Source organism: Phocoena phocoena, chromosome 19, assembly GCF_963924675.1.
Source record: "Phocoena phocoena chromosome 19, mPhoPho1.1, whole genome shotgun sequence".
Lineage (NCBI taxonomy): Eukaryota > Metazoa > Chordata > Mammalia > Artiodactyla > Phocoenidae > Phocoena > Phocoena phocoena.
Genome location: NC_089237.1, coordinates 29,165,662 through 29,182,354, shown reverse-complemented (window position 1 = coordinate 29,182,354; position 16,693 = coordinate 29,165,662). Strand labels below are relative to the sequence as shown.

The following is a 16,693-nucleotide window of genomic DNA, read 5'->3' as shown; positions in this document are numbered from 1 at the left end:
TTAAAAGGCATCGGTTTGGGTTTTGGGTTGGTTGTTTTTTTTTTAACGTTTATCATCTAGTACATTTTTTTCTCTTGAAAATTTTTGGATTTATTGATTTGAAGGAAAGTGTTCAAAATGAGCTGGTATACTGTAATCTATTTTTCTTCTCTCTAAATGATTCTGAAAACAACGCATTCATTAGATTTCTGTGTGATGACACAGCAGTCACTCTCAGTGCAGTTTTGGTTAGATATTCCACACCAAATATCCAAGCTAAAATCAATTGCTTTGGGGATTCTCAACGTCTTTAAAATTACAGGTCTGTCTGAAAATGCAAGACAGTTATTAAGAAAGAAAATTTTGGTGGCCAGTTCATAATATAGCTCTTGTAACCCAGATTCTGAGATTGAAATGTAACTTGATTAAGCTACTGCTTTAACTGTAATAAAACAGTAACTCCTTTATATTTTTAATTTAGAATTTGTATACTTCCAAAAAAGATTCAAAGTAGCTATACTATTAAAGTGGTATTAGAAAGGTCATTTCGAATGCTGCAGAATACAGAACATCTTTAAGTATTTGCCTTAACAAAACATAATGAAATTTTGCCAAGCATAAATATTCACTCTGATGACATGGTGGCAAGGCTTTTCTTTGCCCAACAGTCTCTGTCTGCTCTCTTAACTGCCAAAGATTCTCTCACCCTCAGTATGTGAGGTATACTTTGGGAAAAACATTAAAAGCAATTTAAATGATTAAGCAAATTCTCAGCAAAACTGCTTAACACACAAAATTATTGTATACCTAATAGTTTTCTGTTTAACTGAAAAGGTTACTAAAAATAATGTGTACTTGAATTCTTCCTCAGGATCTTTCTGGAACAGCAGTCACATCTCTTTAAGATGAAAAGCACGGAACGAAATTCTTTTATGCTTTATTGTATTTGTGCTATTATGAAATATTATTACAGCTTATACTTTAGCAATAAAGTACTGGTAAGATTATTAATCGATAATGAATACCGTAGATACCTTAATGCTGTTAGAAGACACGATGCCCCCAGCTTTGAAGCGTTTGCATTCCCAAACACTGCTAGTTTACACTGTTGAGGAGGTCCCACTGAAATACAGCGCTAATAGTTAATCCCTTTCTCCAAGAGTGTACTTTAGCCACACCGAGGAAAAACATTAAGGTTTTACAAACCACCTTTAACCTAATTATCTAAATCTTTGAGGCTCATTAATTGATATGGCTGGGAAAAAAATCCTGCTATAATTTTAGTCCAATTCTTCAGCGTATTTATGACACTCAAATTCTTCACCAAATTTATTACTCAGCTAGACCCATATATATATATATACATCCGCCAAAATGTCCGAAACGTTAAGAAAGGCTATCACAAGGCCAGTTTGAGATCCCTCATAAATGGCCTTCACTGCCCTGAGTCAATTGTTTAACGTCCCAAGAGACTACTAGTTCTGTTAGAACCTAAGCGTCAGCTTCTCCAACCCTCAGAAGGGCGTGCGTAAGGACAGATAGGATTTTTAAACCCCATTTCAGTGTTTCAGTGCCCCCCTCCCTGGGATATAACAAACCACCCACCACATGAGACTAGGCGGGGGAGGAGCGCTCTGCAGGGGGGCCGTTTCCCTGAGTCACGGAGAGGGCGGGAGGCTGGGCCCATCTGCCCACGCCACGTCCCCTTCGTAAGGGACTACATTTAAATACGCAGGGCCCACTGGGAAAGGGAGCAGCACCGCCATTCCTCAAGGCGGCCCTACAGCCACCTCATTCCCAGGAGACGCCGCGCTTCCCTAGAACTCGCTCTGCATTCCGGCAGCAATCAGCAGACCTTTCTTGACCAGCATCACGTGCACCCGGAAGTACGTGGGTGAGACCCAAAGCGCCCACGGAAATGACGTTGGTCGCCCCTAGTCGCATGATGTGGCAAAATGCGAAAAAAAAAAGGGGGGGGAGGGAAAAGCAGGCGGCTGGGGAAAGTGATGAGACAAAAAATAGTCCCTCCGATTCCTCTATTTATCTCCTTGTCGCAGCAGTAAGCAAGGTACTCAGCGCCCTGCGCCCCACGCTCCGAATTCCTGCGCTGCGGTGCATCGCGGCGCTCCGTGGAGGAGTACATAAGGCGGAGGGGGTGAGGTGACCTGGGCGGAGTTCTGTCGCCAGGATCCTTCCGCAGGGCTAAACCGTTTCCGGAGTCTGCGCTGCGCCCGGTTCCGCCATTGCGGCTCTCGCGGACCCTGGAGCCTCCGCCCCCGACCTGAGCTCTTTCGTCTGCCTGCCAGTTTCCTGCGTCCCCGGAGACTCTCCTGCTGAGCCCAGCCTCCCCCCTCCCCCTTCTCCTCCTCTCCCTTGGAGAGCCCGGGCAGCCACTGCCCCACAGCCCCAGTGACAGGAGGAGACCACACACCCCCGACAGCGCCATGGCCCAGATTCTGCCAATTCGTTTTCAGGAGCATCTTCAGGTGCGGTGGGTCCGAGCTAGTGAGGGCTGTGGAGAGAGGGAGGTAGGAAGGAAGAAGCTGGAGTCTGAGCCCAAGCAAAAAGAGGAGAACCGGGGGGGGAGGGGGGATGGTGGTGGAGGTGGTATCGGTTCCTGGGGTAGATGGAGGATGGGGCACTATCTTGGAAAGCTTGAAGGGTTAAATGATGTGGGGCTTGGGTGGAAAGGAAGCGAGTCGGGGTGCATAGGGCAGTGAGGCCATACCTGGGTTTGAAGGCCTCTCTATCTTCGCTTCCTGGATGGCAAGAACTGCGTATAATAACCCTTCCACCCCGGTTTTATTCAGTTCATTCATTTGGGTACGTTGCGGGGCGTGGGGGGGGGGGCGTTCTCCCGCGTTTCTTCCGGAGCAAGAATTCTCTTCCCCTAGGACAGCGCAGGCTGTCACCTCCCATTGCCCTCTTCCCTTTCCCCCATCGTGTCTGCACCCGGGAGTTGTGGCGCGGGTGGGTTGGGGAGAGGCAACCTTTTTTCTTCCTCCCTCTGCGGCTCTCAACGGGAAAGGCACCTTCCCCGGGCATGCGGAGAACGGCAGTGGCTCCTCTCTTGCCTTCCCCGAGGCAGTAGGAACTGGGAAGCTCACTGAAGGAAAAAAAAGAGGATAGAATGGGGGAACGTATTTCTCAGGGCGGTGTCAATTTCAGAGTGCGTGGGGTCAAGGTTCCTAAGGGGACTCGCCTTTTTTCACTTTCTTGATGTCTCTGGGAATGGTGCGGCTTTTATCCCCTCTTCGGCTCTAGAAGGGAGAAAAGAGTTGTTCAGAGGTTGTCTTTGGAGCAGCTAGTTGGCTTGGCGTGAGCACTTTCCTCAGGATTGCATGATATTGAACGACCCCTAGGGATAGAGCACACCTGCCCTGAGATATGCAAGGTTATTTGGTCTGTAATTGGTTTCCTTTAGTAGGTTCTAGAGTTCTTCCCCATGGTGCATTATCCTGTAGGCAACAGACTGTCTTATCTGGCAGCTTGCCCGTAGCGGGCCCAGGCAGGTGATCATTGGAGGACTTGACTGAATTAAGTCTCTTCTAAGCTTCTGATTTTCCTGGTTCACCAATCCTGGTGTTACTTTGGCTGAAATAATTTATTAATAAAGTATGCTTTCTTTCTAATTACCTCCTTAAAGAGGTCTGTCTCAGCTCAGTCATTTGAAGGACTAATTCGTAATGATAAGAGATGCCAGTGGTTTGACATGACACTAATACTAGTGGCCTCTTGGACACTTTACCATTGAAGGCTGTTTACTTTCTGCCATTGTTATAACAATAAGTAAATGTTAATTAAAAGGTTTAATATTCTGGTTATCAACATGATTTCATTTTTTTTACAGGTATCACCTTTGCTTGCATCAGCAAGGCTTCTTTGTCTTGAAATGTAATGAATTATAAATCTTTACTCAAAAAATGAGTTAAGTAATGTACTTTATTCAGTCATTTTTGGTTTTCAGATATCTGATGTAATAGAACACTATTTTACAAAAGGTTAAAAAACATTGTGACAGAATGGACACAGAAGTTTTTGTTTACGCTCCATCCAAATTTGTATTGCTGTGGTTACTTCTGTTGAATGTGGAGTGTTAGGAAAATAATGTTTTTGAGTGTGAGGGGAAAACACAACCTTGTCCTGACACTAAAGTGCTTCTGGAATATAATCTTCCTGCAGATAAAAGTGTGTAAAATCATACACAAGAAAAGCAGTTATAGTTGCTGTTTACTTTACAAAACAGATATAGCCCACTAGTAAATCTTGTTTCTTGACTGGTGGTGGTTTGAGCAATAGTTTTGCATTTCTATTAATGAGGAGACAAGGTTGTTGAATAATCCCAAAGACTGGACTCCAACCATGTCACTGATTGAAGACAGATTTAATATGGGTCTGATTTCTAAGTGGTTCAGAGTTTTTGCAGACACTTGAGTGAAGCCATTTCCTTCTCAAATGCTTGAAGAGTTGCGTATAAAGTTGCTTTGCAAATAAACTTGGAAGAATTCGGTTTTTGGAGTAGTATATATGCCATGACTAAGTTTAATTTAAGCTTGCTTTGGTGACTGTGTACTCAAGCTGATAATGATTAATTATTGTGCAGAGCCCCAGTCACCAGCCTCTTCCAGGATAATATAATTCCTGACTTTTCATTTTTATCCCTTGCTGTATAAAAATTAATAAGGATTATTTTAATTGGCAACTTAGGTCTTTGACCTCTCAGCCCCTGCCAGTTTGCTAAGTAGCAGAAAACTTTCTGAAACACTTAGGATAAAAATTGGGAACAAGAATTGAGGAACTTGCGTGTAGAGTTAACCTGTGAAATCTTCAAAGCGTGAACTGTAAATAAATTTATTTTTATACCATGGAACTACTTTGGCCAACTGAAGGGTCTGTCATCAAGGACTCAGAACTACATCAAATGAAGCTTAATATTTTAAGTTATAAAGGAGTTTTTATTTCTTTTTTAGGATGTTGAGGCTGATAGCAGTGAACAGATGAGTGCCTATTTGAGCAAGATTTTGCTAGGATTGCAGGTTCTGAAAAAAATCCTAGGCTACCTATAGTGTTGCCTGCAACTCTGATTTCTTGGCTTATTAAGTATCTTTATGCCAATTGACATCTTCTGCTGTATTCCCGGGTTCTTTGGGTCTGAAATTAAAAATCTCCCAACGCTGCTCTTTTCCCTTTGATCCATAAATGTGTTGTGCATTCAATGGTAGGGTTTCTTGCTATGATTATTTTAATTTGCAAAGAGAAAGCAATGCTATTACTGGGATATGTTATATGCTTAACCGTACTTCCTGGAAGAGGCATACTGCTTGGAATTATGTTGCAGTCTACTTTAGGAATAGCTTCCGAGTTTAAGATGTATCAAGGTTTTCAGAATTTTCCTAATGGTCAATTTACTCAAAGGGGTGTGGCTAATTCTAGTGAATGTACTTTCACTCTGTTTAGGAAATAATTTAAGGCATGAAACTGTGTGTGTAGAATCACAATCATTTTCATTTTGGTGTGCAGTGAAATACATGATTTCAGGAACCTTAACTTAATGATATTTGAATTATATTTAACAGGATGTTTTTCTGTCTTTGTTACTGCGTGGCTTTTGCTTTTTGAGAGTTACTATCCAATAGAAATTTCTTCCATGATGAAAATTTATACTAGCTACATAGGCATATTGAGCACTTGAAATGTGGTTATTGTGACTGAGGGACTAAATTTTTACTTTTATTTCTTTTCAATTAATGTAAATGTAAATAGCTACATGAAGCTTTTGACTACAACATGGGACTGCGCAATTACAGGCCATTCTGATGTGCTTTTTAAGAGTGAAGATTTATCTGGCCACCTATATTTATATGTTTAGAACATTTTGTTACCTAAAATTAAAACATTCACTAATAGAAAGTGTTGGTTGAATATTGTCTCTTTTGGGAAGTGATGATGAACAGTGACTAGTGAATGGAAGGAGCAGCAGACTTTCTTGTGAGAGTCTGTTGTGTCCTATGAATGTGGCTGGGTGCTTCCACGTCTTCGCCTAATTCCCCCAGATATCCTTCTTGAACAGTAGGAGAAAGTGAGACTCAAACTAGTGCCCAAGGGAACCTGTCAGAGTGGGATTTGAACCTAGGTCTTCTGACACTAAATATTTTGAAGAAAAACAATGATTGACCTTAAGAGGAGAAGTTATTAGTATCCTAGTGTGCTTTTTAAACTGTTGGACTTTTCTCTGAGAAGGTGACTTCTCTTCTGGTTTAACATGTGGTTAATGATGCCGTATAGTAGACAGATCAGGGGTTTGGAGGTTGTTGAGACCAGTTCCATCCAGTAGAAAAATATGAGCCACATCTGTAATTTTACATTTTCCAGTGGCCATATTAAAAGTAAAAAACAGGTGAAATTAATGTCTCATTTAACTCAGTGTACTCCAAATGTTATAATTTCACCATGCAATGAGTATAAACTTTTCAGATGAGATATTTTACATTCCTTTTTGGGGGGTACTGAATTTTCAAAATCTGCTGTGTATTTTACACTTAGAGCACATCTCAATTCAGACCCTATTTTCATTGGATATATTTGACCTGTATTTAGCTTTCATAAAATTTACAGTTGAAAAAGCAGGTTTGCATATGTAGGTTGTTCCAAACATAAGTTTTCCATAATTGACTCGATTATCAGTTACTATTTAATTTTAATTAACTTAAACTTGAACTACTATTTAATTTTAATTAACTTAAACTTGAAAATTCAGTCAGAGTAGCCACATTTGAAGTTCTCAGAACCACATGTGGCTTGTGAAATGTCGCTACAGTATTGGAGAAGGCAGGTTAAGACTAACCTCTTGCTCCTTTTTCTCTGTAAAATATGTGTACTACCTCACAAAGTTACCATGAAGGTCTGAGATCATGTATGTGAAAGTACTTGGTGTAGCATTTGAAGGGTATTGATTGTTGGCTATATAATTTTTGTCCAGTATATTCTATTCAGGTATCTATCTCTTAACCAGTGACAACATTTTATTTTGCAGATTTAAGACCTAGATTTTTATGGTTTATAAATATTTGGTACTCACCTGAGATTTGAATATTTACTATATATCAACAATCATGTTACACTCGGGACAAAGTGGTGAACAAAACTGACTGCAGCTTGCATTTGTGCTTGCATTGATTAGTTGGCAGAGACTGTCCACACATAATTGTAACCATGGATGTTATTGAATGTTTGATATTGTGCAGGATTTAATACAAATATTCATATGACACAAAATTGATTCTGCTCTGAAACTGCTCAAAAGGAAGAAAAAATTTTAATTAATCTTTTATAATAGCCCATGAGTGCTCACATGTGCCATTGGTACATCTTTAATTAGTGTTCCTTGGTCAGACTCCTGATAAACCACATCTGATAAATTACCCACCTGGAATGCCAGTCAGGCCTTTGTTAGTATTTATATGTCCTATAAGATGGTAGTGCAGAAGTGTATGTTCTCAGATAGGAAGTGAGTTCATAGCTGATATTTTAGTCCTTCATATTAGAACAAGGCTGTTTTTTAAAATTTACATATCCATGCTAAAGCTATTTCATAAAATCAAATTCTAAGCCGTAGCAAAGTTTCCAGTTCTTGGGTATCTTTTCTTTTTTTCCCCCACTGTTACTTGGCCAAGTGCCTGAGGCTAATGCTCTTAACTCAGGGGGTGGCAGGAGGCTTGGATCTGAATGTATTATGCAAAACCCATCTGTCAGACTCAGATTTTTGTGTCTCTTCTTTTGTGTTATGAAAGACATAATTTAAGATAGTTTACATAATTTATGATAGTTTATCCTAGTTCAGAGGGAATAACTACTCATCAAATCCTAATTGTCCTGAAATCTACAAGATCAGAATAAATTGACCATTATAGCTATTTGAGCACCTACTGTGTGCCAAGACCTCTGCTAAATCTTTTATGTTCATGATCTCATTTGATTGGCAAGAACATCCCTTCAGGTAGGTAGGGTTAGCCTTATTTTGCAGATGGGGAAACTGAAGTTCATAGCAGTTAACCTGTAGAGTCACACAGCTAGTGAGTGGGTGGTAATATTTGCTCTTCTTTCATTGTGGCACATTGCCTCATTTGGTGAATGATCTGTATAATTTGTATGTATGCTGTGGTGTTCTTTGATGTATACATTCTACTAGTATGTTTTTAGGTCAGTAGTTTTTATGAGAAAATTAGGGGCCAGTGAAGCAACACCTGGATTTTCTTATGCCTTAAATGGTTATTGAGATGATGTTTTTTAAAGGGCTTTAATCCAAGTTCCCACTAAAAAATTGTGCAGAATGATTGGAATCAGGTTAACTTGTAATAACCAAGATTATCTATATCCCTGTCATAAGGCTAAACTTCTCAAATTTCTCTTAGACTTTTCCTTAGTAACAAGAGAGTGAATATGTTCCAGCCTGAAGCCACTTGTGAAAGCAGGAAACTTCTGCTTTCTATTTTACTGTATTATTTATGTTTTTGTGTTTATTCTAATGTAAAATGTGACTAGAACTCAAGGAAGACTGTTGTGCTTGGGGAGGGAGGATGGGAAAAGTGGGAGTAGAACATGCTTGCTCAGTTTGAATAGCATAACCGTAGAGGGGAATATGGTTACACATTTGTAGGATTGTGCTTTGGAGACAGAACTGCCAGTAATACTGGTACTTCCTTTTCTGAATCATTGGGTAAGTAAGGACTTTTCTTTAAGTTCTGAAGTATAGCAGATTTTATTATTTATTTATTTGGCCGCGGCATGCAGCATGTGGGATCTTAGTTCCCTAACCAGGATCGAACCTGTGCCCCCTGCACTGGAAGCGCGGAGTCTTAACTGCTGGACCACCAGGGAAGTCCCCTGAAGTACGGCAGATTTTAAAGCTTATTTTTGAAAGAATAGGAACTGGGTCCATTAAAACCATATGGTCACGTTAAAAATTTTAAATTCTGCAATATACCGTTGTGGAAAATGTTTCATATGTTTAATCCGAGCTCTTATCTTTTTAGCTTTTCTCAACTTCCTCTTTTATTATATTTAAAACAATACTTTCTGGCAGTTGTAAAGTTAGCCTATAGTATGTGGTTGTATTTATATCATGATACTTAGCCCATATAGATATTAATCCTTAGCCCCTATGCTGGAGGGGAGTCTGTCTTTATCCAGTTGAGTTGAACATATATGCTATGCTCAAGGAAAAAATTACCCATTTATCCAGTTATTGAAGACACGATCTTAGAGTTACACCAGACTCTCTCCTTCTCATTTTCTACATCCAGTCCATTTCTGAAGTAGGGAAGGTGATTGCAGTGTTTAATGACCCCCGTCTGTTGAAACTGGGAATCATGGTAGATGAAAAATGAGAATTGGGTTGAGAGTTGCCTTCATCTATTTCTGACTAGCTGCTCATCTGAGAAAGAGGACTTAAAAACCACTAAAGTGGACAGAGGGAAGCCAAAGACTATCCACATATGTTCAGCTTGGCAAAAAACTAACTTTGGGTAGATCTCATTATTTGAGGATTAATAATTAGGGAAATAAACCTATAGGGAGAACATGGTTTACAAAATCCATCTCTTTCCCAACTCTGCAGTACTTCACATTCTTTCCTATTGAACTATGCAAATCTAAGGCAGGTGTCTTTTTTTAACCATAAAATATTCCACAGGAAAGAGTTTCCTTATATTAAAAGTCTTAGCAAGTGTCTGTATTACTGAGTCCTTTACAGTTGCTTCTGTTTGAATTGAATACTACAACACTGTTCAGGGAAGGCTACCATGGACTTGAAATCAGCTGGGTTGGTAAGAGGTAAATTTAACACACCTAATAATTATTCCTCTCTGTATGGCTTCACAATTACAACTGTTGTATGTTGTAAGCAAACATTTTAAATTTCACTCATAAACCAGTCCATTAGGGAGGTGTTTCTGGAGACTGTAATCCAAAAACAAGTGTAAAAACACCTCTCCTAATACAGAAATAGAAATTTGAGGCATGTTGTAAATTTCCCATGATGGTACCATAATGAATTTTTAAAAAGCACTTTGATGGAATGCAGATGACTTTGCACTGCTAATGAAGACACTGATGTAAAAAATGCGCATGAAGAGTTTAAAATGGTTTCTGAAATATGAAGAGTAGAAAAACATTTCCGAGTTATTTTATAATTTTAAATGTCTATATAAACTGTCAAATGACTACATGAATTATATATTAAGCATATCTAAAATTAACCATTTTAAAGTGAACAATATAGTGGTATTTAGTAAGTTCACAGTGTTTTGCAACCATCACCTGTATCTAGTTCTAAGACATTTCATTACCCCAAAAGGAAACTCCATATCCATTAAGCAGTCTTCTTCCTCCCTCCTCCCATCCCCCAGCAACCACTAATATACTTTCTGTCTCTATGAATTTATCTGTTCCTATAAATGGAATCATACAATGTGTGACCTTTTGTTGTCTAATTTCCTTCACTAAGCATACTGTTTGAGGTTTATCCATGTAGTATGTATCAGTACTTTATTCATTTATGGCTGAATAATACTCCATTGAATGGATATACCACATTTTATTTGTCCTTTCATTGATCCATGAACATTTGGATTCTTTCCACCTGTTGGGTATCGTGAATAGTGCTGCTGCGAACATTACAGGTTTTTGTTTGAATACCTATTTTTAGTTCTTTTGGATATATACCGAGGAGTGGAATTGTTGGGTCATATGGTAACTATATTTTAACTTTTTGAGGGACTGCCCAACTTTTTCCACAGCAGCTACACCACTTTACATCCCCATCAGCAGTATATGAGAGTTGCAATATTTCCACATTCTCTCCAGCAGCTATCAAAAGCTTTTTTGGATGACCAGGGAATAGTCTACTTGGGAAAATGAATACCCTATTTGGTGTTTTTTACTTCCATGTGTTCTCTCCCAATCTTTGTAGCTCTGCCCTCCCTTAAATCGTGTGTCCTGCTTTAGATTGCATTTCCATAACCAGTCATAGCTTGGGTAGCATTCAGTTGTTATGTGCCAGCTGAATGGCATTTATACAGGAAAGGGCATAACCTTGGGGAGTCATACCTATCTGCAAGGTTTGGGCTGTAAAAACTTCCCTGTATTTCCCTGCAGCTTGGTCAGAATTGATATGTGATATTTCATCAAATTATTGGATTATTATTTTTAAAGAACGAGTTACATTTAAAGGTTTTTTAATTTTCCAGTTAGTAGTTGGCTACAAGTAGGAAAAATTCTTTGAGTCTCTTGATAGTTTACCAAAGCTAGTAGTCTTATAGTTCCTGTCTCCAACTGTGGTTCCTTCCTGAATGTATTACTTAACAATATGGAGTGACCAGAGTAAAAAAATTCTCCTGGGCTTCCCTGGTGGCGCAGTGGTTGAGAGTCCACCTGCCGATGCAGGGAACACGGGTTCGTGCCCCGGTCCGGGAAGATCCCACATGCCGCGGAGCGGCTAGGCCCGTGAGCCATGGCCGCTGAGCCTGCGCATCCGGAGCCTGTGCTCCACAACGGGAGAGGCCACAACAGTGAGAGGCCCGCGTACCGCAAAAAAAAAAAAAAAAAATTCTCCTGAGAATGATTGCCTCAAACAACATGGAGTAGAAATAAATCTCTATGTTTAAGTGTGGGGTCCACAAGGGCATTTTTATTTGTTGCTTAAAATGTGTGGAGCGCATAGAAAACAATGGCTGGTATACTGTTGATGAAAGAATTAAAGGAATACTGTACTTTCAGCATTTTTATTTGTTTCCTGTAGAAGACAGAAACTGCAGTTTTTATTTGACATTCTGCTAGTTTCCTGGAAGGGCTCAATGAAGTTACTGTTGTCAGCATTTTCTTCACTGTGATTAATACTAGTGAAGGTAGAGGATGTTTTGGAACTTTTAAAGGAAGTTATGCTGAGTGAAATCCTTGGGATAGGAAGTTAACCACATCTTCAAGCACCTAAAAATATCTGTATTGGGTGACATCCAAGTATCAGCAGGACTCGAAAAGTGTTGACCTCTTAACTCTGTAGCAGTAACACTTAAGTCTTTTTCAAGATACAAGATTCATTTACAGAAAAGGTAACTGAAATAGGATTATACATAGAGCACAGCACAAAATGTCCTTGTCTGAAATACAGTAGCTGTACATGCTTCCTTTACATTCTAACAATTCAGATGAAACAAGGAGGAAGGAACTGGAAAGTGTAAAGCCAAGCACTAATTGTGAAACATAATCCTTAATAATGCTGTCATAAACACAAATTTTCTTTTTTTTTTTTTTTTTTTTTGCGTTACGCGGGCCTCCCACTGCTGTGGCCTCTCCCGTTACGGAGCACAGGCTCCGGACGCGCAGGCTCAGCGGCCATGGCTCACGGGTCCAAGCCGCTCCACGGCATGTGGGATCTTCCCGGACTGGGGCACGAACCCGTGTTCCCTGCCTCAGCAGGCGGACTCTCAACCACTGCACCACCAGGGAAGCCCCATAAACACAAATTTTAATGTATTTTGATTTTCAGCTGGTAAATGAGTTCTGTTCTGAGTCTACTAGTCATTCATTAGGAAGCATACTTACCGGGTGTACTTATAAAGAAGCCTATTTCCAATGAGTGTTCCTATCTGATCACATGTAATAAGCGCTGGTTGAAATTAGTAAGCTCAAAGCAAACTTATTACTCCTTTAATTATGTGATATTTGTAGGCACAGACACAACTGTGATTGATTGCTGAGACAGACGTTGTGCTGATGGAGAGTATCATCTTTAGCCAGTCAGAGAATTGGGCATTGAAAAAGTAGTCTGGTTTTCCTTGGTTGAATTGTCATATGTCAGAATTTTCTACCCTTTTTATTTTATTATTTTAACTTTTGGCTGCACAATGTAGCCTGCAGGATCCTAGTTCCCCGACCATGGATCGAACCCGCACCCCCCACAGTGGAAGCTTGGAGTCCCAACCACTGGACCACCAGGGAAGTCCCTCTACCCTTTTTAATACATGTATACTATTGGATTAAATATATACATACACACATATATATATATAGAGAGAGAGAGAGAGTCCATTCAGTTCCTTTAACAATATTTTCATAGTTTGATCACTAATGTAGTCTACTAAGATGCTGACTCACCATCAGTGGGTTTCCTGATTCCTTGATATAAGAAGGCTTTGCTAGCTGTCTTTAGTAACAAGAATTTTGAAAAAAGCAAGCTGGGTTTCCCTGGATTTGACTATGTAATGTTAGTAGCATGACATCAGACCCAATCAGTTTTAGAATAGTTGTGATGATACCATAGTCCCAGAGCTAAATAACTGTAAAAGGATAGAAATCCCTAAAATAGAGTGCTTATGTGCCCCCACTGTGTTCTAAGTGCTTGCTGTATGTTAAATCACTTAAACCTTTTGTGCAGCACCTAGGCATGCCTTGCTCCCCCTCAAACAGGGATGGACACTTTCTCTTTTCTGTTTGCCACATGTACAAGTAAATCAAGTACAGTTTCAAAACCAAGACAAGAAAAAACAAAGCTTAAAGCATTAAAAACTGATGAGTATGTAACTTAGATTTCTGAATCTAATACTGCTGAATTTTAAACAATTTTTTTTTACCATATTGAATTTTAAAACAATCTCTTTCACAGTTAACATTGTTGAAATTGGGGATTCATCTTACAGTTGTATACTCTTTACCCAAAAGCTTTATGATATTGATGAGCATCTTAGAAACTGAGGCAGTGGTAGTTTCTCAGGCGCAGAGATGGGCCTTTCTTTTCTCATGTTCTCTGAAGGAATTACATATTATTATTATCTGTACCTTCTCAGTACTTCTCAGTCCCTTATAACTTGGGCCTTAGCTATTTGAATGTTTAGTGATTTCTTGAAAGAGGCACCGAGACTTAGGTGGGCTTTTCCTTGGGCTCTTTCTTGTGCTACCATTGAACTTTGTAGATTTTTTTTCCCCAAAGCCTCCCACAGATATCTGGACTTCGAAACCTGAAAGTTCTAGTTTTCCCTGCTTCCCCTTGTCAGAAATCCTTATATAAGATGAAACTGTTTCTTTGCCAACTATCCTTTATATTTTACCAGAGTTTAATGTAAAAGAAGTTCTCCCTTTCTCCTTGTCGGATTCCCAAGAACAACTTCTGAAAACAGTGCTCTCCAGTAGAACTGTGCAATGATGGAAATGTTCTATATTCTGTGCCTTCCAATACAGTAGTCACATGTGGTAGTTGAGTACTTGAAATGAGATTGATGTGAATGAGGAACTGAATTTTAAATTTTATTTACTGAACAAAATTAAATAGCTGCATGGACCAGTGGCTGCCATACTGGACAGTGTAGCAAACCTCTCAGTTCTGATAGGGTAGACATTATACAGCTCCTTTACAGAGCATGAACTCTTTCTCTGGAATTATGTCACTCTTTGAATGGTTTGATTTTCATCTTTACCTTTTGAAGTTGTGTTCTTCCTTCCTGCCCTACAGGTAAATTGCCTAATAAAAGTCTAATCCCTACAATTGCAATTTAATTTTCAAGTTCTGTAACCTATAAGAGCAGAGATTCATCCCTCTTTTAAAACTTAAAAAAAAAGAATTGCAAGGTTTCATAATACTGGGAAGAGCATATACCCAATCATCTAGATTTTTAATAATATTTTGCTGTATTTGCTTTTTTGTTTTAATTAAACATTTTTTAAAATTCAGGCTATTATGACATTTTATAAATATTCCAGCATGCATCTTTAGAAGGTAAGGACATTTTCTTACAATCACGATATCATTATAGCATCCTAATAGTTAACAGTTCCTCAGTACCTAAAAACCAGTCCGAATTCAGATTGGCCCCAAATGTTATTTGGTTTGTTTAAAGCAGGATCCAAGCAAGATCTACATGTTGCTTTCAGTTGCGACTCTTAAGTTACTTGTAAGAAACGTTTTATTCATACAGAGTTTGAGGTTTACGGAAAAGTTTAAAGAATGGTACAAAGATTCTTTGTACACTTTACCCAGATGTGTCAGTGCTTATCATTTTTTACTACATTTGACTTATCCTCTTTAGCCTCTCTACGTACATTTTTTACTGAACTGTTTGATGATGTGATGTCTCTTTGCCACTGCATACTTTAGTGGGGTTTTTTTGGGGTTTTTTTGTTTTTTTTTTTTTTGCGGTATGCGGGCCTCTCACTGTTGTGGCCTCTGCCGTTGCGGAGCACAGGCTCCGGACGCACAGGCTCAGCGGCCATGGCTCACGGGCCCAGCCGCTCCGCGGCTTGTGGGATCTTCCCGGCCGGGGGCATGAACCTGTGTCCCCTGCATCGGCAGGCGGACTCTCAACCACTGCGCCACCAGGGAAGTCCTAGTGTGTATTTAATTAGAATAACAAAATGGTCTTCTATAGCCATACTGCAGTAATCGAGGTGAAGAAATTGACTTTAACAGAATACTGTTATCTCGGGCTTTATTCAGATTTCATCAGTTGTTCCAATAATGTTCTTTATATCAAAAGAAAACTCATGATCATGAATTGCATTGAGTTGTCCAGTTTCTTTAGTTGTCTTTAGTCTGGAACTCTATTTGTATTTCAAGACGTAGATTTTTTTTTTTTTTTTTATGGTACGCGGGCCTCTCACTGTTGTGGCCTCTTCTGTTGCGGAGCATAGGCTCCGGACGCGCAGGCTCAGCGGCCGTGGCTCACTGGCCCAGCCACTCCGCGGCATGCGGGATCTTCCCAGACCGGGGCACGAACCCGTGTCCCCTGTATCAGCAGGCGGACTCTCAACCACTGCGCCACCAGGGAAGCCCCGTAGATATTTTTAAAGAGTACAGATCATTTATTTTGTGGCATGTTCCTCAATTTGTGTTTATCTGATAGGTCATATACTTTTGGCAAGAATACTACAGGAGTGATGTGTTCTTTGTAACGCATCTCACTGGGAATCACATGCTGTCACTTTGACCCATTGCTAGTTACATTAACTTTCTCATCATTTGGTGAAGGTTATGTATAACAGGTTTCTTCACTATAAATCTTTTTTTCCCTTTGTAATATCTTGTGGGGAGATTTTTTTTTTTTTTTGCGGTATGCGGGCCTCTCACTGTTGTGGCCTCTCCCGTTGCGGAGCACAGGTTCCGGATACGCAGTCTCAGTGGCCATGGCTCACGGGCCCAGCCACTCCACGGCATGTGGGATCTTCCTGGACTGGGGCACGAACCCATGTCCCCTGCATCGGCAGGCAGACCCTCAACCACGGCGCCACCAGGGAAGCCCAGGAGATATTTTGATACTTTGTAAATATGTGTTACTCCTCAAAATTTCATCCATTAATTTAATATCCATTGATGATCCTTGCCCAAATCAATTATTGTGTTGACTGCAAAATACTGACTTTTAAAGAATTCCATTGGTCTTTCACCATTTTTTTTTTAAATTAGGGTATAGTTGCTTTACAATGTTGTGTTAGTTTCTGCTGTCTTTCACCATTTTTAAGTTAGCTTTCTTCTCCAAGAAACAACTTTTCCTTTTATATTTATTATATTAGTGTTGGACTCCTGGGTTTCATAAATCTCTTTTAATCTATAATTGTCCTGAAAAGTAATTAGCAGTATACATATAGTAAAGGAATGTTGTCCTTCTGTGTAAGAATATTTAGGCCTCCAGAATTTTAGGCATATTGAAAAGAAGAGATGGGAGAGGCT

General features: G+C 39.7%; 1 protein-coding gene across 1 annotated transcript in view; it reads left to right on the top strand.

The window, feature by feature from the left end:
* Window positions 1–2,209: 2,209 nt before the first annotated feature.
* CLTC (clathrin heavy chain) overlaps window positions 2,210–16,693 on the top strand; it is a 61,549-nt gene continuing 47,065 nt past the window's right edge. Inside the window, exon 1 of the mRNA XM_065896878.1 lies at window positions 2,210–2,465. Coding sequence (XP_065752950.1) covers window positions 2,424–2,465 — 42 coding nt within the window. The 5' untranslated portion in view covers window positions 2,210–2,423. The remainder of the gene's footprint in view (window positions 2,466–16,693) is intronic.